The sequence below is a fragment of the Phyllostomus hastatus genome, unplaced genomic scaffold (genome assembly GCF_019186645.2).
Source record: "Phyllostomus hastatus isolate PE091 unplaced genomic scaffold, TTU_PhHast_1.1 phas_contig_86, whole genome shotgun sequence".
In the NCBI taxonomy this organism is placed as follows: Eukaryota; Metazoa; Chordata; class Mammalia; order Chiroptera; family Phyllostomidae; genus Phyllostomus; species Phyllostomus hastatus.
Genome location: NW_025333977.1, coordinates 12,491,811 through 12,519,355, shown reverse-complemented (window position 1 = coordinate 12,519,355; position 27,545 = coordinate 12,491,811). Strand labels below are relative to the sequence as shown.

Sequence of the window (27,545 nt, the reverse complement as noted above, 5' to 3'; positions counted from 1 at the left end):
CCTACTCTCTTTGGACTGTTAACTGAGTGGGAATTACAGTGGGCGTTCATTATTTCAGTTATGGGGCCAGAGGGAGGATTGCCTGACCCCAAAGCCCTTCTCCTTTAGCCTGCATTGAAAGGTTATCATCTTCAAGTTCAATATTCAAGTTCACGCTCACATTCTGCCAAGATGTAACTGGCCACACGCTCCTAGGCAGAGTCCTTTATTTCAATGCTACTTGTTTAGGGAGTGAATAAGAATAAGTCAGGTATTTAGGTCATCTTCTGGACTGAGGGTTGGAGCAGCTTCTGTGGCCACTGCAGCGAAGAAGGCCCACCAGGAAGGTAAGCATTGGTTTCCATGTCCCGGAAAAGAGAGGAAACCAGGCAGTGGGTCTAAAAGATGTTTCCTGTTGTTCTCTCTTTTCTTCCACTGCCCTTCTCTGTTTGGTTTCCACGGGAATCTGTTTGGGGAAAATCTGGCAAACATTGGACGTATTTGTTGCTTGTCCACTTATTTCCTTATGGCATGGAGAAAAAAAATTATATAGAAAAGAGAAAAATAATTGTCGGGTTTATGCTGCTTTAAGGCTCAAATTAAATTCTAGAGAAACCTAATAATTTTTGACAGGATTTTTTGAGGCAAGAATAAGGAAAGATCTCATTTGAAGATATCAAGCCAGAATCTGTTACTCTATGCCAGCGATTTTCAACCAGTGTGCTGCAAGAGGCACACTGGTGTGTCACAAAAGATTTTAAAACATGCAATACCTGACTGTTTAGTCAGGGGCACTGACCTCTCTTCCCTTAGATGGTCAAATAAAAAAAAATGACAACAGCTAACAAAACAATAGCTGTCTGGTGTGCATGAATCAAAATTATACCAATTTTTGTCAAGTCAGCAAAATATATACATATATATGGTGTGTGCTTCAGAATTTTAGTAGTTAGTTTATGTGTGCCACGAGATGAAAAAGATTGAAACTCACTTCATCATGCACATTTCCAAAGGTCTATGTGTTTTTTCTCTCTGCTGGGCACCAAGTTCACATTCTGAGGTCATGTTTTTCTACTAATGGCTACATTGTGTCATTTGTTTCTCTTGCAGAGAATGTAAAAGACCTCAAAGTCTGGAGAAAAATGACCTTTCCAGGAGTACAAAGTATACCTCCTGCTACATGTTTTTGTCTTACTCACCTCTGATAAGTGGGACGCATGGCCCTGGGCCTACAGAAAGTCAATTGACTATCAGAACTCCTCACCATGCATCACCTGTTCAGACTGGTCTTAGGACAAAAAGACCTCTCCCGAGCCGGGGACCTCTTCTCCTTAGAGGACTCCGAGATTGAAGACAGCCTGACAGAAGCTTTGGAGCAAATTAAAATAATTAGTTCATCTTCAGTAAGTAAACTACTTTTCAGACTAGACCCCTGAAATGACCTATTTTAGAGCCAAGTAATTGTGCTAATCTTGGGGAAAAGGATCTCTGCAGGGGAAAGAGGAGGGATCACTCTTATCTCTGCTCTGTGGTCTAGTGGGCCTCTAAGGCTTCCTACCAGAAAATCATTGACAGGGGGCAGCCAGGCCACCTTCTGCCCACTCACAGGGATCAGAACTCTGGAAATTGCAGACCAGAGTGGAATTTTCACAGAAGGCTCCTCTAAGCGTTATTTCTGAATCCTTGGAATGACAGGGAGAGGAGAGGGAGCAAATCCGGGGGAAAACAGACCTGCCAAGCTACAGCAACAGCGTCGGGAAACAAAGCCGAGCGTGTGGTGGAAGCTGAATAATGAAAGAAGGCAGGATGACACCTCCTGCCATGCAAGTAATACGAGACAAGGACAACCCTCACTCTGCTGCCAGAAGTGACAGTTGCCCAGGGCTTGATAACCCTGATTCTCTTAGCTTCTATATTTTTTCCCTTTGCTTGGCTTCTTTTTCTACATTCCCCTCCTCCACCATTTAATTCACCTCACCAGCCATTAGCCCCCAGTGTGATCAGACAAATTAAAAATTTCTATCAGCCCTCCCATTCTTTTGCTTCTCAATGTTGAGATTATAGATTCTGAAAGTACTTCCCAAAGGGTTTGGATGTGGTGTGCTTTGATCTTGACCTTCCTGGTCAGGCTGGGACCCTTCATGAGACTGGTCCCATTTCAAAGGCCAAGGCCACTGAGCATCCTCTCGCATCATCACAGCTCAACAGCATTTGCCAACCTGTGGCATAAACAGCCATGGGGCAAAGGAAAGGGACAGGGCTCAAGCCATAAAATACTGAATTAGCAAATATGTACACACTTCAGAAATAACAGCTTTCTTCCATGTTAGAAAGAAGAAATGTCTGAAAGGCATGCTAGCAAACCGTGCAGCTTCCTCCTCCAGCCTGTCAGCACGTTCTCTTGTTGGCTGCCATTAACGTGCCAGATTCCCCCAGTGACCAGTGAAGTCACTCTTCTTTTCTCAGGTAATGCCTTCAACAGCAATTAGTGTCCACATGTTCTCCAGAACATTCATCAAGTCAGTCTGGCTCAGAACACCAAGTATTCCTGGTACGTTGCCACTTTCTGGGGAAGATTTATATGCTATTTCCAGCAGCCCCATTCTTCATGCTCTGGAAATAAATTGGGTGAACGTGCCATGTATTTTCATGTAATCTAATAGCATGTACACATATATATGATTCTAATAAATATTGTTTATAGTATTTATCCATTATAATGAATACCATCTTATTTATAATATCTATTAGATGTAATAAATGCATTATATGTACATATTGAAACCTATTTCCACTAGAGGTCACTAGTGTCAGTGATTTTTGCTGCTGTTCCCTTCACTAGTTGCTTTGTCTCACAGATGTTAAACTCAGAATTGTAGGCCTGGTGAGTGTTGTCTGTTTCATGTCCCACCGTTAACTGTTAGGGCTGGCAGGTCCCTTGCCATCAGGAGCACTGGCCATCCTTTAAGCTCTCCAGTCAGCATCCCAGCAGATCAGCAGGTCTAGAAATCAGTAGTTCTCCTGTGTTCTTCATCTACTAACTTCTCTCCTATCTCACTTCTTCCATTTCTCTATCTGTAACTGTGGCATAGAGCAGATGGGTACCAGAATAAAAATAAGCATTTTTAGCAGAATCATGAAAATCAATCCAATTTTTATTTTTTAAAAGATGTTTTTTTTTATTTTTTAGAGGGGGGAAGGGAAGTAGAAAGAGGGGAAGAGAAACATCAATGTGTAGTTGTCTCCTGCACACCCCCTGCTGGGGACCTGGCCCACAACCCAGGCATGTGCCCTGACCAGGAATTGAACCTGCGACTCTTTGGTTCACAGGTCAGCACTCAATCCACTGAGCTACACCAGCCAGGGTTCAATCCAACTTTTAAATCATTCAGATCAGTCCAATATTTAACTTTCCTAATCAATCCTAAATATGTCCCTTTGTGGAATTTCTTCTTCCTCTCTATTCCTTTAAAAAACAGTTTAAGTTTCATTATTCTTTCAATGGTTTCTAATGGTTCTATTTCTCAGTGACTACTTCTTTCTAAAAAGACATAATTGCCCTATAATTGCACTATAGTTTGTCCTTATAGAAAGTTATTCATATAACCTCAAGTGCAATTTCTACACGAGGGAATCCCAAATGTACGCTTTCAGGCTTGACATTGCTCTCTAAGCTTCAAAGTCATGGTGGTTAATACCCAGCCCCTCAATGAGAAAGTACCATCTCTTTTTCAGTTACACTGTCTTCACCCAGACCTCCCTTTCTCTCCCTCTCCTCTTGCCTCATGAATTCTGTAGACACTGCCAGAGAAATGCTTCTCATCTGCTCTTTCTTTTCCCTCCTGCTGCTATCACCCTGGCTCAGGCCCTCAAAATAATTGATCTCCTGCTTTTGGTCCTGCTTTTCTCTGGTTCATTTTACTAATAGTTACCACATTAAACTTTGTAAACCAGATTTTATTACATGTCTCTCCTTTGTTCAAAACCTATTGATGATGCCTCAGTTCCCATGACATTCAATGGCCAATGCCAGTGATCAGTCCACTGAAACACCATACCTACCCCATCACTTACTTCACTGCTAGCTGCCCTTATGAACAGGACCAGATCTTCCTTGTCAGGTCTATCCTGATGACCCCAGATCTCAGTAATAAATTCCACTTCTCAGTTTCCTGTTAGAGCTAGAAGGGATCTTCTCAATCATGTTTTCCAACTTCCTTTCAGCACAGAAATTTCTTCTTTAGGGCTCCTAACAAATAGGTGGCCTTCTCTTCTGCACTTGCAATGATGAGGAGGACATAGTTTCTAATATTTTTCTGCCTGACGCTGTAATGGGAAAAGACACTGGCATTTGGGCTGCCTGTCACTACCAAATCCAATAAGCAATGACAGCGATTGAATCTTTTATGGGCGCTTTATTCAGATGGCCAGCGATCCGAGAAGATGGCGAGTTCATACCCTAACAAACCATCTTCCCTTCTCTTTCCTGGCCAGATATTTTATAAGGGGCTGGGGGAGGACAAACAAGGTGCAGTGAGGGCTTTGAAATTCAGGGAGGATTAGGTGAGCGAAGCTGCAACATTCCCGTTCTCAAAGTTAGCTGTTCTCAAGGGGGTGGGGAAAGGTCTTACAAAAGGCCTGGATGCCTCCAATTTGTCTCCAGGTGCCCCAGGAGGTCAGCTGCTTTTCCCAGGAGCCAGGATAAGCCTTATCTGTAGTTTCTGAAACAAAAGCTTAACATACACATTACTTGCTAGACTTAAAACTTTTTACCTTAAGCTAAAATTTTCCAAGTCTTGAGTCTCCTATCACTGCTTTTCCTTTCGTAAATTTCCCCTCTCCGTTGCATGAATCCTTGATGTGGACTTGAGCCAACATTCCCTACCTTGCCTTTGTGTGGGGAAAAGGAAGAAAAGAAGTAGAGACATCCACCCAAACTATAGCAACCAGAATTAATTTCCCAGTAATTTTGGAAAGAAATTGGCAAAGGGCGATTTATCATGGTTATGGTGCCCCCAAGAAACAGTCCTTTAGTTCTTGCCCCCTCTGTCACTGCCTCTGCTTGGGTCACTGTCCTTCTGAGGCAGGTAGTGCAGCTTTTTCTTCAAATCTGTGAGCTACCTTATATCTTTATTATTATTATTTTACTACAGTGTCTAGACTTCATTGCTTATGACCAATGACTTCTAACTAACAAAAAACATGGTTGTTCCACTGTTGAAATTGTTAGCTTGTTACTACTTTTAGCCAGATGAAACGTTATTGTCTTTTCTATCCATTGTGCTTTGTTCTTTTCTTTGCCCCAACAATCAAAAGGATCTAACCTCTGCCCCTACAAGAAGACCTTTAAACCTACTAAGATGGGTATCCATTTCACCTCTGGCTTCTCTCTTCCCAGCTAAACACCCTTAGTGTTCTCATGTTTTTCCATGACAAGGAAGGGGCCTATGACAAGGAAAGGCCACATCACCTTGCATTTCTAGTGTCAGGTCTAGAAAACCAGTTTTATCAGCACGTGAGAAATGCTATGCAAATCATGCTATCCAAATACAAGACTCAAAAGTATAAATTAGAATGCAGACTTACTGATTTACAATGTAAAATAAAATTCGGGTCATTTCGAATTCTTGTGTGCTCCTTGCTGTGCTCTCCAAGTCTGTTTACCCAGTCTTTCACTAGACAAGGAACGTTATTATTTATTAGGCTTCTCCCTCCTCTCTTACAATCACATTTCAGTTCTACCTCCCTGAGATTATATTTAACACACCTATGAAGTCATCCATGTACATACAGCATCTTGGGTTAACCCAGTACTTGGCTAATTCCACTTATACAAGTGAATTTTGTTGTTGCTGCTGCTGCTGTTGTTTAATCCTCAAAGGACAATCTTTTTTTTTCAAGTTCTTGGAGGATGCTTCATTGTAGCTCCCAAGTATTGCCTGTATTCTCAACATTCTGGTTAACCTCCCTTGGACTCGTCCTAATTTATGATTGTAATTTATCATTGCCCAGTACTTGAACAAATTGCTTAGAATAACTGCTGATCCTGGTCAGATACTCTGTTTCTAAAATTTCTTTTCAATAATAACATCAGACAGTTGGCCACCCCTATCCTGTGATGTGCCAAGATCTTCAGGTTGAATCAAGATTTGTAACTGGATAACTTAAAAAAAATTTTTTAAGTGGATTATGTCACGTTTTAAACCATTGCAATAATATTCTTGTGTTTTGGTCCTTTTTCCAGGATATCCATCCCTTTTTTAAAAAACCTTGATTTTGTCCAATATTTTAGTTATCATTCCTAGCTTTGTAGATTTGACAATTTGGTAAGCAAGCCCCCCATCCTTCTTCTAAAGTCACTCACAAAATAATTGAAACTCACCAGATTCTACTCTGCAGTTCAAGCCCTGTTTTTCCACATGTTATTCCAAAATACTGCTGAAAAATATTCTCTCCTCATCCTTGGCTTTGAAAATGTGACTTGTCACTAAAAATTCCCCAATTCTCTCAAACTTCCCCAATGTGAGTTTAAGTCTTTTCTGGTATACCTTTACCTACGAATCATTTCTTCTGCTCCCTTGGCTCTCCTCCCACACTCCTTCAGGCGAGGTTGTCTCCTCCTCTCACTCCCCCTCCACCCCCTCCAGGATGTTGACCCATGCCTACTTGTTCCACCTATCTTCCAGTACTGGGCACTCAAAAACCACCCAGTTTAACCAATTAGGCAAAATTGAAATCACATGTGTGTCAGTCTCTACTCCACTTCTTCTCCCCTTTCTCCTGAAGGTAACCAATATCCTGATTGTGGTATTTATTTATGCATGTTTTCATTTCTTTGTTATGTGATCATGATTAAAAATTACTTGTAGTATTATATTTCTTGTTTTTAAGTTTCATATAAATGCAGTCATAAGCTCAATATTATGTTTTTGAGGTTTGGCTATGTTGGTTCATGCATTTCCAATTCACTTGTTTTCAGTGGGATAGAGTATTTCATTACGTGACTATGCCCAGTTTGTTTATCCATTCTTTGTTTGATGGACATTTACTGTTTAGACAGTGCTACAGTGGGCATTCTTACAGTTAGCCATTTGGGCAAATGTGCTGGTATTTCTAGGGCACACAACTCAAAGTGAAACAACTGGCTTAGGAGCTTTATATCTTTTCAACCTTCTGATACACCACCAAATTGCTCTCCATCTTGGTTGTATCAATTTGCTCTCCCATTGGTACGTACGAGTGTTCCAGTGGCTTTACCTCAGCAATGCTTACTTTTATCAGATTTCTAAAGTGTTTTTCAGTTTAGGTGAATGATTGTTATTAAAAATTGCAATCCCCTTATTAGGGTGGCTGACCATTTTAAAAATAAGTTCATTTGCTATTTGTCATTTGGCTTTCTTCTTCAGTAAAGTACTTGTTTGTGGTTGGGGTTTTTTTCTTTCAATTTTTTATGGAGGTTTTTAAAATACATATTTTTCTTATTAATTTTAAGGAGCTTTTTGTATATTTTTGTAATAATCCTTTGTCACCTGTGCATATTATGCATCTCTTACTCCAAATGTAACTTGTCTTTGATGATAATAAGCATTGATATCTGGTAGGACAAATATCCCCAATTCCTTCTTAAAATTGCTTCCATTTGTTTTTGTTCTTTAACAATTTTATATTAGACTTCTCAATCTTTGTGAATAATTCTGTCATATCTTGATTGAAATTTCATCATGTCTATAGTTTAATTTGAAGAAGGTTAATATCTTCATGGTAGAATCTTCTTATCTGTAGATCTTGTATATCTATTCATTTAGCTCTTCTTCAATATCTTTCAATAAAGTTTTATAATTTTTTCCATAAGGATCTTAAGTGTTACACAGCTTTGTTTCAATTTATAAGTATTTCATATTTTAGCTGATATTATAAATGGCATCCTCTTTTTAACAATTGTATTTCACATCTATTTTTAAGGTGGTCATAACAGAAATACCACTTGTGTAGTGACCTTGTGTCTAGTTGACTCATGTAACTCTGTTATTAATACTAATAATTTGTCTATATTTTTTCATGTATTCAACAAATATATTAGGAACCTTCAATGTTGCAGACATTGTACTGAATGCTGAGGATACAAGACCAAGCCAAATAGACATAAATAAATAAATAAATAAATAAATAAATAAAATGTCTGCTATCATCCATTTAATTGGCAAAACAGAAAATTAACAAAATAAATAAGAAAAATATGTAGTATATTAGAAAAGGGTAAGTAAGTGCTGTGTGGAAAAATAAAGCAGAGGAGAAGAACAAGAGATTAGGATTCTGAATTTTTAATAGGGTAGAGGTAGTAGGACATACTGAGAAGCTGGCATTTAGGCAAAACTTGGAAATGAGGGAGCCAATATTTGTGGATACCTGGAGGAAATCATTTCAGGCAAAAGAAACATCTAGTGTAAGGGCCCTGAAGCGGGACGCAGCCTGGAGTTTTTGAGAAACAGCAAGGAGGCCACTGTGGCTATAATAGAGGGAGCCAGGCAGGGAGGTCAGAGGACAACAGGACAGAAGGAAAGTGGAGGTGGATCACATGGGGCCTCCGGCAGCCGTTAGGGAACTCCAACGAGAAAGTAACACAAGCTGACTTTCCTTTTCCTATTCTGAGAACAGTCTGTGGAAAGGCAAAGGTGGAACTAGGGAAGCCAGTTACATGCTGCAATAATACAGAGGAAGAAGAACAGAGGCTGACCATCATGGAGGCATGGAGGTGGTGAGAAGTGTTCAGATTCTGGATATATTCATGAAGGGGAAACCAACAGGACTTACTGATGTGGATAGAGATGTGGTGTGGAGAGAGAGAAAGAGAGAATGAGAGGGAATCTCAGAGATGTTCGGCCTGAAAAAATTGAATGATAAAATTGTCATTGAGTGAGATGGAGAAGACTGAGGGAGGAACAGATTGGGGAAGGAGGGTATGGAGGAATCAAGATTTGTGCTGCAGACATGGGAAGTATGGGCCATCAGATGTCGGAGTGGAGATGCTGTGTAGAGAGCTGGATATCTGAGTCTAGAGGTGAGGCATGAGGTCGAGGCTGGACATTATCATTTTGGAAGTCATCAGACTTAAGAATGATAAGATCACCAAAGGAAGGAGCGTAGAAAAAATTAAGAGAGGCCAAAGACTGATCCCAGTTCTTAGAAGTCACAGAGATGATGAAAGACCAGTAAAGACTTGAGAGAAATTTAGGGAAAGAGGAAGAAAGTCAAAAGAGCACATGTCCTGAAAGCAGAGTGGAGAAACTGTATCAGGTAGAAAGTGGTGTCAAATGCTGCTGATAGGTCTGGTGAGATGAGGATTGAGAACTGACCTTGCATTCAAGCACTTACAGGTCATGTGATTTGACCAAAGCAGTATCATTGGGTAGGGAGGGGTGCAAGTCAGATTGCTTTTAAGACGAAATGGGAGGGAAAGACCTGAAAAGAATGAGCAGTGACCACTGCTCATTTTCCTATAAAGAAGAGCAGAGAAATGGGGTGGCAATTAGACAGCATTAGGGAGTCAAGAAAGAGTTTTTGTTTTTCTTTTAGGATGAGAGAAACACATTCTTTGGAATTTTCTAAGTATATAATCATTATCTTAAAATAATGATAGGTTTGTTTCTTCCTTTTAAAAAAATATATTTTATTATGCTATTACAGTTGTCCCGTTCCCCCTTCACTCCCCTCACCCGTGCAACACCCCCTCCCACCCACATTCCCTGCCTTTAGTTCATGTCCATGGGTCATACTTGTAAGTTCTTTAACTTCTACATTTCCCATACTATTCTTGCCCTCCCCTTGTCTATTTTCTACCTACCATCTATGCTACTTATTCTCTGTACCTTTTCCCCTCTCTCCCCCTTCCACTCCCGTGTTGCTAACCCTCCATGTGATCTCCATTTCTGTGGTTCTGTTCCTGTTCTAGTTGCTTACTTAGTTTGTTTTTGTTTTAGGTGTGCTTGTTAATAATTGAGAGTTTGCAGTCATTTTCCTGTACATGTTTTTTATCTTCTTTTTCTTAGATAAGTCCCTTTAACATTCCATATAATAAGGGCTTGGTGATGATGAACTCCTTTAACTTGACCTTATCTGAGAAGCACTTTATCTACCCTTACATTCTAAATAAAAGCTTTGCTGGATAGAGCAATCTTGATGTAGGTCCTTGCCTTTCATGACTTGGAATACTTCTTTCCAGCCCCTTCTTGCCTGTAAGGTCTCTTTTGAGAAATCAGCTGACAGTCTGATGGGAACTCCTTTGTAGGTAACTGTCCCCTTATCTCTTGCTGCTTCTAGGATTCTGCCCTTCATTTTTACCTTGGCTAATGTAATTATAATGTGCCTTGGTGTGTTCCTCCTTGGGTCCAGCTTCTTTGGGACTCTCTGAGCTTCCTGGGCTTCCTGAAAGTCTATTTCCTTTGCCAGATTGGGGAAGTTCTCCTTTGTTATTTGTTCAAATAACTTTTCCACTTGTTGCTCTTCCTCTTCTCCTCCTGGTACCCCTATAATTCAGATGTTGGAATGTTTACAGTTGTCCTGGAGGTTCCTAAGCCTCTCCTCACTTTTTGAATTCTTGTTTTTTCATTCTTTTCTGATTGAATGTTTCTTTCTTCCTTCTGGTCTACTCCATTGATTTGAGTCCCAGTTTCCTTTCCATCACTATTGGTTCCCTGTGCATTTTCCTTTATTTCACTTACTGTAGCCTTCATTTTTTTCATCTAATTTGTGACCAAATTCAACCAATTCTGTAAGCATCCTGATTACCAGTGTTTTGAATTATGCATCTGATAGATTGGCCACCTCTTCGTCACTTAATTATATTTTTTCTATGGCTTTGATCTGTTTTTTCATTTGGGCCATTTTTTTTTTTTGTCTTGATGCACCTGTTATGTATGAGGGGCGGAGCCTTAGGTGTTCACCAGGGCGGGGCAACCCAGTCCCTGGTTGTGATGCTGTATGTGGGGGCGGGGTCTGAGAGGGAATAATGGCGCTTACTCTGCTCTCCGCGGATTTCTGTCAATTGTGAAACCAGAAGGGCCCACAAGCAAAGTGGGCCCTTCTGGTGCTGATTCCTGGGTTGGTGGGTTTGTGCATGTTCTAGAACCCTGTGGGCCTCCTCAATGAACTCTCCTGTGAGGCTGGGAGTTTCTCCCACTGCCACCTCAGCCCCCACAGATGTTTTCAATTGGTGTTTTGAGGCTTGATTTCTCTGAGCTAGGGCCCTGGGTTGTGTCATCTGTCTAGCTCCTCAGTTTCACCTGGTTTATCTGTGCACAAATATAGGGCCGCCCAGTCCCCCAGCCGCCTTGCACGCCGTGCTTCTTCATGATCCACCGCCTCGCTGGGTCCACCAGCCACCACTTTGCCGTGACCCCTCTCCGCCCAGTCGCCCAACTCCGCCCTGCCTACCGGTCTGGATGAATGTGTCTACTTCTACTCCTTGGTGTCGGACTTCCATAAAGTTCAGTTTTCTGTCAGTTCTGGTTGTTTTGTATTTTTAAATTGTTGTTGTCCTCCTTTTGGTTGTGCGAGAAGGCACAGTGTGTCTACCTACGCCTCCATCTTGGCCAGAAGTCCCTGTGTTTCTTCCTTTCTAATTCTTCTGCCTTTTATATGATGTCTCTGTCTCACTGTCCTGACTAGCACTCCAGAATAATGTTGAATAAGCAGGGGATAATAGAAATCCTTTTCTCATTCATTAAAGGAAGTTTTCTGACTTTTCAATGTAAGTGTGATGTTTGCCCCAGGCTTTTAGTTAGGACCTTTTATCAGACTAAGGAGGTTCCCTTTTATTCCCATTTTTCTAAGAATTGTTTAATTTTATCAACTGCTTTTTCTGCCCTTTTGAAAGCATCTTCTTTTCTCCTTTTAATCTGTTAATGTGCTGAATTTCACTAATAGATTTTTGCATTCATGGGATAAAATGAAATTTGACTTTTATTTTAATACATTTCCAGATTTGGTTTGCTATTTCTAAGGGGTTTTGGAACTGATGAGATTGGCCTGATTATCCTTTCTTCTACTGTCTTTCCCTGGCTTGGCATCAACTTACATGTATTAGTCTCATAAAATGATTTGGGAAATTTCTCCACATTTCTATTGTCTATAACAGTTTTATAAGATCGTGGTGATCTATTCCTTGATTTCACAGAAAACTGTAAAACACTCTGGGTACCATGAGATTTGTCTTGTTTTGGGTTTTTTTAAAGTAAATTTTTAAACTATTGATTTAATTTATTTGGAGAAAATTGAAAGATTCAATTTATTTGAAGAAAGTGGGGGGAAGGTTACTTTAGTCACTTTTGGTAAAAATATTTTCTAGAAAATCATATGTTTTATCTGAGTTTTCAAATTCATTGGCATAAAGTTATTTGCATTGTTCTTGTTTTGTATTCTGTTGCATCTGTATTTAAATGTACATTTTCACTTTTTTTTATTAGTATTTTCAGAGCTTTATCTGATTTAAAAAGCTTTTAGTTCATTAATCATCTATATGGGATCTTTATATCTTTCACTAACTTTATTAATGTTTACTAGTTTCTTCTTTGTTCTTTCTCTGGTTATATTTTATATTCTTTTTCTAATCCCCTCAAGTGTATTATTAGCTTACTGATATTTTTTACTTTCTTATTTCCTAATAAAAGCATTAATAACCATAAGACCCATGTAGCTTAATCCCACAAGCTTTTGAGATATAGTATTTTCATTATAAACTCTGAATACTTTCTTATTTTGATTTTGATTTCCTCTTTGACCCATAAGTGATTTAGAAGTTTGTGTTTTACTTTTCCAAACAATTTTTGTAACCTTTTTGTTGTTAAGTTAAAATGGTATTGCATTCTAGTCAAAGAATGTGAACTGAGTGATGCTAGTTGGTTGAAGTGGTTGAGACTTCCACTGTAACATAGTTTAAGGCTCATCTGAATAAGCAATAGTAGCTAATACGTATGTAGTGCTCACCATGTGCCAGGATCTGTCTTAAGAGTTTATCATAAATTACAAAACAATAACTGAAGAATTTTGTAGAAACTAAAAGAGAACTTACTTTTTTGTTACTAAGATATTGATAAAAGATGGTCTATCAAACTACAGTAAGTAATACAATGGAAAATAGGAGAAAAAGGCAATTCCCTTGAAAGAGATAAAAGAAATTGCAGAGAAATGAGAGGCTAGTACCATCAATTCATATTTTTGTAGAATTCTTTGTAAGGCATAATGTAACTCACAACTTAATTGACAGTCTTTTCTCTTCCTTCGTAATAGAAGATCTCATGATTCATGCCTTCTTACATTTGTAGAATTGCAATAACTATATCTAAAGTTATTCAATAGCTTTGTTCTCCTTTTACTATAAGGACCTTGGAAGACTTAAATGCCCATCTCATTCTTAAGCAACACTTTTATTCCATTTTGTTTAATTCCCCAGAAACTATTTTTTTAAATTATCGATTTTTTAAAAATTCAGCCAATGTTCACTTCTAGTACCTAATACTTTCCTGTTTCTTTTCTGATCATACTTTTGAACTCAAATTTTCACTTTCTGAAGGGTACATTTTAAAAGTCCCTTTCATAAAGATCTATTAGTGACAAAGTCTCGATGTTTATTTTTTGAAACATTGTTTATCATTTTGCTCTTAATTTTGAATGGTACTTACCTGGATATAAATTTCTAGATTGGCAATCTTTATTTCTCAGCAATTTCCACTATTGCTGTTATGAAATCTACTGTTAGTTTACTTGTCATTTTTTAATAGTGATCTGTCTTTTCTTTTATATTATTTTCTCTGTGTCTAGAGGTCCATGGTTCTATTATACCTCTAGACACCATTTTATTTGCATTTTCCTACTCAATCCTCATTGTCTATTGTGACTTTGAGTTTTATGCTTTTAATCAATTTTGGAAAGTTTTAAAATATTATATCAAATATTATCTTTTCCATCCATTCTCTCCTTCTGTACATCTTATTTATTTATTCATATAGGTATTCCACAGGTATTTATTTGTCTTCTATCTTTCAGCAATATTCTAGGTATTAGAAATATAGTAGTGAACAAAGCCAACAAAAATTTTGCCCTTATATTCTTTATATTCTATCCTATTTTATCTTCCATTCCTCTTCATCTTTTGTATTGTTCACCTCTATATGATACATTATGGTTTCATTTCCTCAGCTCTATATTTCAATCCGTAATCATAAATAACTTAAATTTCCAATTTAAAGAAGGAAAAACAATAAAATCCCCAAAGATTGACATATTTGAGCACCTAAAAACTTAGTGTGTCAATAAATAGCAACAAAAAAAAAATCCAAAAATACTGAAGCATGGAGACACATTCCCAAGCAATATGCCAAATGTTGACTTAACATCCTCCCAAGAAAAAGATATTGCACCACAGAAGAACCAAAAAAAAAAAAAAATGGAATCAACTAAGGAAAAATAAACAGAAGAATACAGTGGGCATTTCCAAAGGAGGAAATACAAATGGCCAATAAACATGACAAAATATTCAATCTTTCTTCTGATCAAGGAAATTCCAAGTAAAACAGCAATGAGGTATTGTTTTTCGCTGATCACTTTAGCAAAACAAAGATACTTTTTTCTTGCAAAAGTACAATAGGCAGAGTATGTTTTCACCCAGTTGATGGGAATATGAATCAGTAAGACTTTAAGGAAAATAGTTGGGCAGAATGTATCGTGAACCTTAAAAAACGTTTTTGTACTTTGCCTCAGAAATTTCCACTTCTGGGGAACCTAGGCTCAAATTAGTCTACAGTGTGGAGAGGGCTTCATGCATAAGATGGCTTCTGCAGCATTAGTTGTAGCAGTATGAAAAGGTTGTCAGCAATGGAGTTTGCACTGGAGCTGGAGCTCGCTGGGGTAGGAAGCCCCATCACCTCCTGTCAGAAGGCACATGCTGGTGTGGGATCCAGTCCACCACGTGGAGTTCACAATCAGACCAATCTCCACATTAAAGCAGTAGGCCTAGTTTTCATGTTTAGATTTTGTTTTGTTTTGTTTTAGATTTTATTTATTTTTTATTTTTTTTAGAGAGGGAAGGGAGGGAGATATATAGAGAGAGAAACATCAATGTGCGGTTGCTGGGGGTTGTGGCCTGCAACCCAGGTATGTACCCTTGCTGGGAATCGAACCTGCGACACTTTGGTTCGCAGCCCGCGCTCAATCCACTGAGCTACGCCAGCCAGGGCAAGTTTAGATGTTTTGAAGGGTCATATCATCTCTCAATAAAGATCTGAGGAAGAATTAAAATAAGAGGAATGTAGGGAAATTGAGTTGGGGAAAGTTAAAATGGATTTGGTAGTTGTTTGGAAAAAAAAAGATGAAATGATCTGTTCTATTGTGTACAGAGAGAGAAAGCGTATGAGGAGAAATTGGAAGGTAACTTGAAATATTTCACAAAAGTTACTGAAATGTCAGAGTAAAATAATAATGATAATAATAATGGACTTAGAAACTGAAATAGCCTGAAGACTAAACCCACTTGCAAGTGAATAATTAAGCTCCTTTGGACTCTCACTCCTTCTCTGTGTCTCTGGGACGCAGGGGCCTGCTCCACCTGAGCAGCGCTCCAACCCTGCCCCTTCCACAGGCTCCCCGTCTCTGAAGAAGGCATGTCCTATTGGGCTTTACAACCTCACCCCCAGCACACGGTTTTGCGCGTCTGTTTGCTAAATGACTCAGTTTGTATTTTGTCCTGCCTTTGACGGATAACTTTCCAGAGTATTATTTAACATGAAGGTTTTCTTCTAAATAGGATTACCAAACCAACAACAATGATCAGGCAGTGGTTGAAATCTGCATCACAAGAATCACAACAGCCATCAGAGAGACAGAGTCCATTGAAAAGCACGCGAAGGCCCTTGTGGCGCTCTGGGACTCCTGCCTGGAACACAACCTGAGAACCTCTGGGAAAGATGAAGACACTCCCCATGCAAAAATCGCCTCTGATATCATGAGCTGCATTTTACAGGTATGTCGGTGCTATTTGATACTGGCTTGGCAGTTTAGGTGAACACGTAATGTCTCTGAACCAAGAGCCAATGTTTCTGTAGTGTTTGGCTACTGTCAAAAGATACCACAAACCATCAATAGCTAACCCAGACAGGCTGGTCATTAACAAACCTACTATATGCAAGATGCCCTGTGAGGAGTTCAAAGGAAAACCACAGCAAGCTCTAATTTGTTTGGAGAGATAAGACATGTACATATGAAAAGCTGACAATAAAGCAATGTGTGCCCAGATTTACACGAGGAATACTGGAAAATGCAAAAAAGAAGGCCTCTTTCATCCAAGGAGACTAAAAACGGGAGTGGAGTCTGAACTGAGGGGCAATGAGTTTGGCATGTGTGAGGAGAATTAACTCATTTTTAAGTGCATTTCTATGTGCATTGTGAATTCTCCATAATAATATTTGCCTGTTCTGATCACGTTAAATTCTTTCCTCTGGCATAAACATCATTTTGGAATTTTGGCGCAGCCACAACACAATTATGTGAGATTGAAGTGTTGGGCAGGACGCTTAACTTCCTAAACCACAGTTTCCTCCTGGTAAAATGCAGATGAAGCAACAGTGTCTGAGACAGATTTTACCATCCAGTGGTGGTGAAAGGTGTTTCTCCAGAGAGAATCCTGTGATCAAATAAGTTGGTAAACACTGAACTCAGTATTTCCCTTTTGAGCTATCCCAGTGCTTCATAGTATGTTAATGTCTCTGGAAAGTCCTGGAATGAAGAAAGCCAGCTGTTTAGTACCACATTTTCTACTCCGATTTGACCATGAAGTTTCTCCCCCAGCCCACCTCTAACACATCATATGTGAACAGCCCTCAGGACTGTGGTTCCTCTAAGCACAGTCCAGGGAATTCTGACTACGTCTAGCACCGTGTGTGGCAGCTAATGTTAGTTTCATTTCTTCTCTTATTTTTTTTCTCACAGTTGTCTATGCTTAACTGGAGCATATTTCATATTCAGTCCAGGGACTGGCCAACTGAACAGAAGACCCTACACACACTCTCACACTGTTTTTTAAATTTTGTTTTGTTTTGTTTTTTATCTCTAGGGTTAAGGATGAGAGGGGAGGAAATGGGGATTTCAATAAAATTAATGAGATATTAATGTTGCTTGGATATAACCACAAAGAACTAATAAATCTGTTCTTCATTGGTTATCTTGAATATGTTATTAACATACATCAGAAGCAGATTATTGATGCCAAAGTGCCACTCCAGGGACTTTCAAACCGAAACCCACAAATCAGCTGTACTCTTTAGCTCCCATTACAATTTCAAAACCACTGGTCTAGACTCCAGAACAGTGCCGCCCAGCAGGCCACAGACGCCAGCCACCTATGTCATTTGAAATTCTCCAGTAGCAACATGAAAAAGTACAAAGAAACACATGAAACTGATTTGTGCTAATGTGTTTTCTTTAACTCAGTATATCCAAAATATTATTATTTCAGCATGTAATCTATATTAAAATTAATTAGATACTTTACTTTTTTAAATATTGGGTTGACCAAAATGTTCATATGATTTTTTTCTATAAGATAAAAGACAGATTTTTCATTTTCACCAATAACTTTATTGATTTGAATATTTTGTGTATGTCAGTTATCTCCCATGTGGTATAAAATTGATTGTTCTCAATGAATGTCTCAATTTGATCGCTATCGACTTCAACTGGTGTACTCAACCGTGGAGCATCATCCAGTCCGAAATCTCCAGCACAAAACTTCACAAACCACTTTTGACACATTTGATCAGTCACAGCACCTTTTCCATACACTGTACAAATCTTTTCTTGCTTTTCAGTTGCATGTTTACCTTTCTTGAAATAAAAAAGCATAATATGCTAAAAATGGTGTATATTATCTTCCCCCTCCAATATTAATATGGCTACACAAAAATCCACCAATTTTTATGTGTTTTTTAAAATGCATGTTGATATGACAGCTGTCATGATACAATCTAATAAAACTGTTTCGAATGAAGTTAAAGACAACTAAGCGCTACTAGAGCCATCTTACCGAAAAACCCAAATGAACTTTTTGGCCAGCCCATACTAAATCTTACAAATCTGGCGTGTGTTTGAGCATGTCTCGCTTTGGAGTACTCAGCCTCTCAGGTGCTCAAGGGCTTCCCGTGGGGAGTGGCTCCTGGGGTAGTGCAGTTCTAGAGAGTCAGGAAGATATTCTGGATGGAGATCACATTTGGACAGTAATTAGGAATTTCACTGATGGATTGAGAGAACGTTCCAAGAAAAAAAAAAAACAGCATGTGTAAAAGTCCAGATTTGTGAAATAAGACCAAGACAGAAAAGCAGGCTGCCCATCCCAAATGCCCTAAACTTTAATACAAACGGATGTTTCATTCTGGGTAAGGGGTTATGTCTCCTACTTAAAAGTTGGGGGTGGGGTGGGAGAGAAGGCAGCAAACGCTTCTGAGAAATAAAAAGGCTAAACTTACTGCTGGTCAAGGACTCAGTGATTCAGTGGAAATGAGCTTGTAAGATTGTTGAGAACAGGGTCCCGAGGACGAACACTGATATTTTGGAAAGAGACTGAGAAACGAGCAAAGGGATAGGCCTCTTGGTTGAAAAGGACAAGGAACACCAGCCTGTAGAGCCATTGTGGGCACAGGGTGTCCTTGGTGCGCCCTCCAAGGAGGCAGAAGGTTTTATAGGAGAAGGCAGGAAGCCCTAAAGGGAAACTCGCCTTTCAGCAAGGGTCAGCGATTCGTCCCGGCCACCCCTGAGGTTGTGATCCCAGAAAGTCAGCTCCAGAACCGCAGGCAAGGCTGTGGTCTCAGCGCTAGCATTTGGCTTTCATCAGATTTTCAGGAGAACTATAGTAAATACTGAAAAGATGATTTTACCCTGCTTATCATTTGGGTTTTTGTGGGAACCATGTATAAGTCCAGATGACTCATGTTCTATGCTGTTATTTCAGTATAGATCACTGTCAAAAGCCATCCTTAGCATTTTTAGCTTGCACCACAGCCAAAAAAAAAAAAAAAGAAAAGGAGAGAGAGAGAGTGATTTCCTCTCTACCCACCCCTTCTCCCCAGATAAGCAACCTCAGCATCAAGCCAGGCCCCATCAGTGCTTTGCACACCCTTGCCCATTTCACTCAATTTTTTTTTCTGGGCACTTCACTGTCATTGTAAACATAAATATGTTCACTCACACACACAAAAAAAATTAGTCTTATTTTCCCCCAAATTACCTTTTTAAACTTATACACCAACCTACCCCAAGGGACCATTCCTATTCCTCTTTTAATGAGTAATTATATGTGGTAGGCAAAAGTAGATTCACATTTGTACAAATAAGTAACACAATAATTAATAAATGTTAATACAAGAATAAACTGTGTTGCACACACTCACAACTGTAAACCTACTTTTGCCAATTTCTGTATTGAATCCTTTCTTTTGTTGGTTCCTAAATTAACCTTAAAATAATATAAAATCCCAGAATTCACCCTCTAGACATTCCTCAGTATAAAACCAGTACAGGTATGCAGCATGCACTTCTGAGTTCTGCTTTCTCTTGCCTTGGATGATAAGGTGAGGACAAACTTAACTGATTTTAGAGAGAGGGGAAAGGAGGGAGAGAGACAGGGAGAGAAACATCAGTAGGGGAAGAACCCACAGCCTAGGCATAGGACCTGACCAGGAATCGAACTTGCAACCCTTTGGTTTACAGGAGGACACTCCAATCAACTGAGCCACACCAGCCGGGGCTGGGTGAAGCTCCTTCTACAAACCCATCCTGAGTCCTTAGACAAGTCTCTCAAACTGTCATCTAGAAAACAAAGGATGGACCAGAGCACCTCCAGTTTGACATTCTGATGGCCTTAGGAGATGCTGAGAGGTGGAATGGCAAAGAGCTTCAGAGCTTGAGGGCCTTATAGTCAGATGCTATTTGTCTTGTATGAATCAAAGATCATTCATTTTATCTCTCTAAGCCTCTGTTCTGACTATTGTAAAATGGGCATAACAAACTCGTTGCTCAGGAAGAGCATCTTTTATTATAAAAGCAATCTCCCTGTATGGTTGAGCCACTATCCAGAAGTGCCAATTTCCAACCACAGCTCCCTCTGACCAGGCTTTTGTGTAGAGTTGTCCAATGCCCATTGCTTTGCCCCTGGAAACATTATGAGGGGGAAGATGCCCTCTACAAAGCACATTATAATCCAGGATAAATCCAAACCTGGAGAAGGTTAAAAAAAATTAAAAGGCACCTCAAGGTACATTGACATAGCTGATGTAACAAAATGAAATTCTAGAGCAGTTTCAGCCTCTTTTCTAACCAAATCACTTGGCAGAGCTGTTGTCAAGTCGGCTGTGCATTTTATCTCTTTCTCATCTCCGCCCACACTGTTGATGACCCCTATGAAGAGGAAGATTGCCCAAGGGGGTTATCTGGAGGGAAGAACAGGAATAATCCCCAAATCTACTGTTGGAAAATCAGAAAGTACCAGTATTTCTTCTTTAGAAGGACCCCATTGACCATTCTTTTTGATGCCACACTTCAATTTTCTTATTTCTTCTTCCCCAGCTAATGTTTCATGAGAATTCAAAATCAGTCCCTGATTAGCATTGTGTGCAAAGTGCCTCGGACAGCTTTGAGAGCATTTCCAACACAACTCCTAGAGGCAGGACTGCTTGTGTGGGTTTAGGACATAAACCCAACCTCAGTCATTCAATAGACATTCAATAGACAACCCCACTCTACCATTTACTTGCAGTGTGATCTTGAGCAAATTAATCTTTTTGCGCCTTCATTTGTAAAATGCCAGTGACAAGAGTAGCTGCCTCGTAAGTTTGATGTCAGTATTAAATAAATAGACATTTTTTAAAATAGACATAAAATCTTTAGGATACAGAAATTGCTTCATAAGTATTGACTTGGATTAATGTCATCATCAGCATCACCCATGGAAGACTAAAATAGCACTCAACACTTTGTAAGAGGCTATTCATTTAATTATTTGTTACAGCCATTGTTCATTGCTTATCTCCCCATCCCCAAAATATAAGGCCTTTTTTATTCACTAATGTAGTCTCAGCACCTAGAACAAGTGAGTGACACACAGTGGGTGCTCAAAATAATATTTACTGGATGAATGAATGAGTGAATGAATGAATGAACAAATAGTTCAAGAGACATGATTGTTTCCTGGCTTCCACAACAGCCACCCTGTTCCCAGAGTGGGCCAAAGTACTTACTCCTCAGTTAATGAGACATGAGACAGTGGTGTGAAATGGGAGGAGACTGCAGCAAACCCCCAGGGTCCTGAGACCCTCTCTCTTAATACATGTCAGAAAACACACTGGGAAAACTTAACAGTATGTGCCATATAGATTTTATGTATAGCCATGCTACTAAGAACAAAACATTTTATATGTAAATTCAAATTTCGTTTGATTGTCTGATCAATGATGCATTGTATAACTATTTTAATAAATGATGTTTACTATTTCTTGAGACTACTCTTTTGCAGCTCTTACTTGAATTCAAGGCCTGAGAGCCAAAGAGCTTTTTAGTTGCTATCATGTCAGATAAATATCTCTTCTACTTGGCTTTATTCTTTTCAATTTTAAAACACTGGGAAACGTTCCCAAAGTACATTTTCAAAAGGAAAATCTCCACCAAAAGCTCAAATTGGTGCTAATCTAGTTAAGAAATATAATTCTTGGCATCTGTAGAACAAGGGCCTCTTGTTTTGCTTCTCCAGAGAGTTATAACTGTCCCCGTGAACACGTCTTTATTTCTACCCTGTACTCCCCTGAACTCATTCCCTGAGTGCTGGGCACTGAGTTGTATGTAAGATGATACACATACCAACATGCTCACGTCTGCACTGCGGGGCAAGGTCTATCATAGACTCTGGCGTTAACGGCTGCTGCTAAAGTGGTTTATTTGCACAAGTAGTCATAGGCCTTTCTTGGCACGTGTACCATCAGCATTCCCATGATCTAAAGAATCCTAGTGGTAAAACAGTTGCATGGGCCTCAGATCTACTGCATTAGCGACTCCTTTCACTTCACTCGAGAGCACAGGAGGTTGAATAGTACCTATCGGGTCCCAGGGCCCATGTCCGTCCAGCCTTATCTTGGCCTCCCAGCCCCTTACTCACATCCTGTTGCTGTCAGCGGTGCCCATGACTTCTTGACACACTAGGAATTGTCTAGACACTGTTTAGAGGTTGTGTGAGCCTTGGGTTGCAATTCCTTAGTGTTTATATGAACTGCTTGCTCTTTGCATAATGTTTCACTTCTCCTGTCATTTAAGAGATTTTTAGATGGCCTTTGTGGGAGGAAAACAGAAAAATTGAGTGTGTTAAAGTTTTTTTCCCCATAATGACATTATACATTTTTTAGGGGATTTTATATGTTTCCCTTGGAACCATACTTTACAGACGTTAATAACTGCCTGCTTTTTTTCTCAAGAACATCTAGAACTGTGGAAAAAGTATATGATCAAATTGGCTAAGACAGCCCGTTATTTCATTATTGCTGGCAAGTGTTAGTTCATGTCCAAAGTGCAAAAACAATAGTTGCTGGGAATACTGAATTATATTGACCTTTCACTGTGCCTGCCTGTGTCCACAATTAGTTGGAAACACCTGAGTTCTACTTCCCAATGCCACTACCTGTGGTTTCTTAGCAAGTTACAGGTAGATGTGCTTGAAGACGTAGACCTCTAATGGAAGCTGTGTACCTCTCTAGCTGCAAGTTGTTCTCGCCAAGGACTCAGAGGAGATAAAATAAACACGGGCCAGCAGTTCATTGGAAGCTCTGAGGAACTCTGAGAAGAATTGTTTGATTGTGTTCTATTCTCGAAATGAGGATATTTGACCTGCTATCACTGGAACAAAAATGTGTCATCTAAAAGTTAAATTTGCAAAAGTCTACACATAATGGAGAAATTGGCTGTCTCTAGGAACAACCCAAGAAATTGTACAGGTAGGATTGAAAAGCATCTAATGCTCTAAGTGAGGTAATATGAATAGAACCTCAAGGGAGCAGAGGTAGAATATGATTATAATAGAGAAAATGGACACATGAATTGGCCTTCCTAAAGCCTGTGTGTCTGAAGAGAAAATCAACAAAAAGATGATGTTCACCGTGGAGTCATTATTTTGGCACATTTATCCAGCTGTGCCTAGCGTGTAGAGACTGAATCTGATGAAGTTCCAGTCACTAGACATGGTGATTTGGTTATAGTACAGGAGTGTTATTTTGGTTAGGTTTCACATGGCACAGATGAAATACCTCACAGGATTCTCCTTTGCTCCGATCAGATCTTGAGCTCGTGAGTAGAGATTCTGGTTAGTAATCTGGTTTCTGATATCCTAATAATGTGAAAGGGATACCCAGCTGTGACCTGGAAAATACCCTGACTGTGGATGAGTAGATTGGCATGACTGATTGTCCACCAGCCTTTTAGAAATCTGTTGGTGTACGTTAGCTTCAGTGGACCCAAAGGATTCTGGGTGGCTGACCAAGCACATGCTCAGACTTCCAAAGCTGAAGTGAGAGGAGGGGCACAGCCAGCCTCTCAGGGAGTCCCACAGTTCATCATATCAATAATGGTCTAGTCCAATGAGGCCCCAGTTAAATTCACCGAGAGGGGAGATAAAAGCACAGCCTAGTATTAGAGAAGTAAGGCGGCAGGCCTTGGCCTTTTTGATAGTTTTATAGTGTTAGGAACTCTAAGAAGTTAGGGCAGAAACCAGTAAGTGAAACTGCTATGTAAGCATGATTTGTCACCAAGGAATAGGGTCAGAGCTTTCAATATGGCTGACTTAATGGTTCAATGTCAGATTAGGTTGTGGAATATCTATTTTCTCTGCTCAGAAGTCAGGTTGACTGTTGAGTCCTGAACATGAGTGAAACTGCAGGAATGGATTAAGGGTTTATCAGAGTTTATCTATTTTTGTTTCTAGGGCCTGGGAGGAAATAAAAACTTAAGTTCTAGAGAGTTACCTGGCTCACCTAAAACAATTTAGGGGTTGAGTTGGTCTAAGGCACAGCTTCATGCATGGAACTCAAATGATCTCACCTGAACCCAGTTTTTCTAAACTTATCTCTCATATAGATCAATATTGCCTTGAATCTTAAATAAATTCTGTCCTTCTGAGGTCATGAAATGGTGGCAGCTACTCAAGCTTCCATTCTCAATGCTTTGAATCCATTGGAAAACAGAATCTCTTTCACAGAGCCCTTTAATAGCTCCTTAATTATAATTGGATAACTTGTCCATCCTTGAACCCATCATTTGGACCGGGAAATGTGATTCTCTGGACAATGTCTGAGTCATTTAACCCTTAAAGTCAAGAGCAGAAACATCTTTGTGAGAAGTACCTGAGATGATGGCTGTGGAAGTTGGAATCTGCTAAAAAGTGTGTAACAACTCACCTGCTCCATTGACTGGCCCTGAAAATGAATGGCACTGGGGCGTTAGACTCTTACTGGGCAGTCATGTCACTGGATGATGCCAGTGAGAGGGAGAAGAGCCAGTGGGATCCCCCACCCTCGCCTCCTTTCCTACCACATTATGTTCCCACTGACAGCTATAACAATAGACTTACATGTTTCCCATTAGTATTTAATTAAACAAATATTTACTGAACACCAACCAAAAACCTAGAATTATGGGAGGTTTTACAGGGGATAATTTAAAGTGGGAAGATATAAGTACTTTTTACATGAACAGTTAGAGAAAAATAACTTTTTATTTCTAATGTAATAAAAAGTCAGCTTCCTGAACATGCTGTGCACTGTGCAAGTTTTCTTTATATTTAGTCAGGGGTGGAGTTGATGGTCCCTGGCTGGTGTAGCTCAGTGGATTGAGCGTGGGCCTGCACACCAATGGGTAGCCAGTTTAATTCCCAGTCAGGGCACACGCCTGGGTTGTGGGGCAGGTCCCCAGTAGAGTATGCATGAGAGGTAACCACACACTGATGTTTCTCTCCCTCTCTTTTTCCTTCTCTTCCTCTCTCTCTAGAAATAAATACTTTTTTTAAGAAAGTTTATGGTAGTGAAAATATACCATTCACTTTTAAGAAAACAATTTGTATTTTTCCAATATTATTCCCAAATAAGGTACTTAAATGCTGATAGCATTATTTTATACATAAGATATTGATGTTCAGTCACAAAGTAAATCAAGAACAGAATTATTTTAGAATCCAAAATTCCCTTGCCTATGTTCCTTTGTTTTTTTCTTCTGAATCTCATGAGCTGACACTTCAGTTTTTAAGATAGCCAGAAAGCAATTTCTTCAGCATTCCTTGGGTTGTTTTCTCAAGTATAAATCTGATGTTATTTTTCTCATCAGTGACTCCTGATCACCTTAATAATCAAGTCCAAACTGCTTAGCATGACATGCCAGGCCATTCATAATTACACCCCCATTTACCTCTCCAGCCCCTTCTCTTACCTCCCCGCCCCAGTTTCTCCACATGCATCACACCCCATCCATACTGAGCGGTTCCCAGTTCCCCAGATGCACACACTCTCTCTCTCCTCTATGCCTCCACATGTGCTTTTCCTTCTGTCCACTCTTTTTCTTCCCGTTACCCAGCCATCTCCTATTCATCCACTAGGCCACAACCAAGACATCACCTCCTCCATGAAGTCTTTCTTGACAGCCCCTGCAAGGCTGGATTAGGTGCTCCTTCTTTGCTCCATTAGTACCTTGAACTTTGCCTTTCATGGCTCTCAGTCTCCCTGATAAGAACAAGAGTTCTCTAATACAGTGAAAACAGGGTAAAGCCTTTGTTTTCACAGCTGCACTTTGAGAGCTTAGCTCAAGAAATATTTTTTTTTTGGCTGAGTAAATGAATGAACGAATAATGAGCCACTTGCTATATGTTGTTTTCTCGCATTTCCTCAGAATTACAACCGGCCCCCGGTGATGGCATTAGCCATCCCCATCGCCGTGAAGTTCCTCCACAGAGGCAACAAGGAACTCTGCAGGAATATGTCCAACTACCTGTCCCTGGCTGCAATCACCGAGGCCGAGCTCCTGGCTGACCACACAGAGGTGATAGTCAAGAGCATACTCCAAGGTATGGTGTGAGGGCTGAGCGTGGGGAAATGTTTTAGGAGTCGTTTCAAAGTATTTTCAGTTTGTGGAAAGTGAGACCTAGAGTATTGAGGGGTACCTTTGATTCTCTGCTTTACGACTAGCTAAATTGTGAACATAGGTGAGGTACATTACTTGGGCTGGTTGAGTCTACATCTTTTCAGTGGGCAGATGGCTTATTTGGACTCATCGGATAATTTGTAAGCTTCCCTCTCACTCTACATCTCCCAGTTTGGAGAACTGTGTTTTCCATGCTTCTCGTCACCTTGTTCGTGGACTGGCTATGGTGAACCTGTCTGTCTGCACTGAGTGAAAAGTATCCCTCTGCTCTTGATGGCTGATGGAAAACCTCTTCTTCCTCTGGTTTCCGAAAGCAGGAAACTGTGTAAAGTCTTTATAAATGTGAACATGATTGGGGACTGATTTGTAATTGCATGAAATACTATCCTAAAAACTCAAATCAGGAGTGAACAGTTACCCTCTGTTAACTGTTTTACATTTGCATGAAAGAAAACAAGTTAGTCCACTCAAAATATTATCTTTGTCTTGGGTTTTTTCCTTTGGTTTCAAATCAAAAAACTTTTTTTGGATTTGAGATGAGAAAAAAGTATAGTATTTAATATGCACTGAAGTGTTCGAGGTGCTCATCAATAAAACTGAGTCTCGGGCCCACATTTTACTAACACCCCTCCCCACATGCTCGAGTCGAACATCAGCCAAAGTATTTGGCTGGGAGCACCCAGTAAAGTGCTCCCAGACAAAAAGTATTTCTTGGTATCCCCAAGGGAATCCTTTCTACATGTGCTCTCCTCCTGAGGTGTCCAGACCAGCCCACACGCCTATGCTGCTGTTCTTCCCGGGCTTCCCAGCATGGCATGCCGTAGTGGTGTCTCCCTCCGCCACCCTGGGCCCAGCCAACTCTGTGACTGCGACTGCCACCAAGGTCCCAGGAGCAGACCCCACTCCACACTACCCACTTCTGCCCTTGTGCTGTTCCACTTGAAGATCAGGAGCCACCAGTCCTCAGCCCACTAATCCCATGTGGCAGGGTCAGGGAGAACACCTGGATTTCTCCTTAGTGTTCCATTTTGGTAGAAAGGCCCCAGAACAGGGTTGCTTGCTCTCAGTGCCAGAATGCATTACCAAGTTTGTGGTCAATAGACAGTTCTATGTTTTCTAAAATTGCCTCTTCCCTGGGCTTCACTATCAACCCAAGAGTTGGGCTAGAGAGGAATTCGTCCTCCAGTTCTCAATATGCCTGTGGCCTGCCAAGGACTGAGGTTCTGTTTATTGTACCAGACATTGCCAAGAAGAGTCCCCCACTCCCAGCCCCCAGACAACTGACCAGCCACCCCAATCGTCTGCCAGATGCCCAGATATGTCTGAACCCCAGCCACGACAGCAGAAGTTTATCACTCTCCCTG

At 40.1% G+C, this 27,545-nt stretch overlaps 1 protein-coding gene across 5 annotated transcripts in view; it reads left to right on the top strand.

The window, feature by feature from the left end:
• Positions 1–27,545, top strand: part of VEPH1 (ventricular zone expressed PH domain containing 1) — a 209,514-nt gene that overhangs the window by 8,385 nt on the left and 173,584 nt on the right. For all 5 annotated transcript variants that reach the window (XM_045852121.1, XM_045852120.1, XM_045852117.1 and 2 more), the window contains exons 2-4: positions 1,090–1,382; positions 15,776–15,991; positions 25,930–26,104. In XM_045852121.1, coding sequence (XP_045708077.1) covers positions 1,245–1,382; positions 15,776–15,991; positions 25,930–26,104 — 529 coding nt within the window. In that variant the 5' untranslated portion in view covers positions 1,090–1,244. The remainder of the gene's footprint in view (positions 1–1,089; positions 1,383–15,775; positions 15,992–25,929; positions 26,105–27,545) is intronic.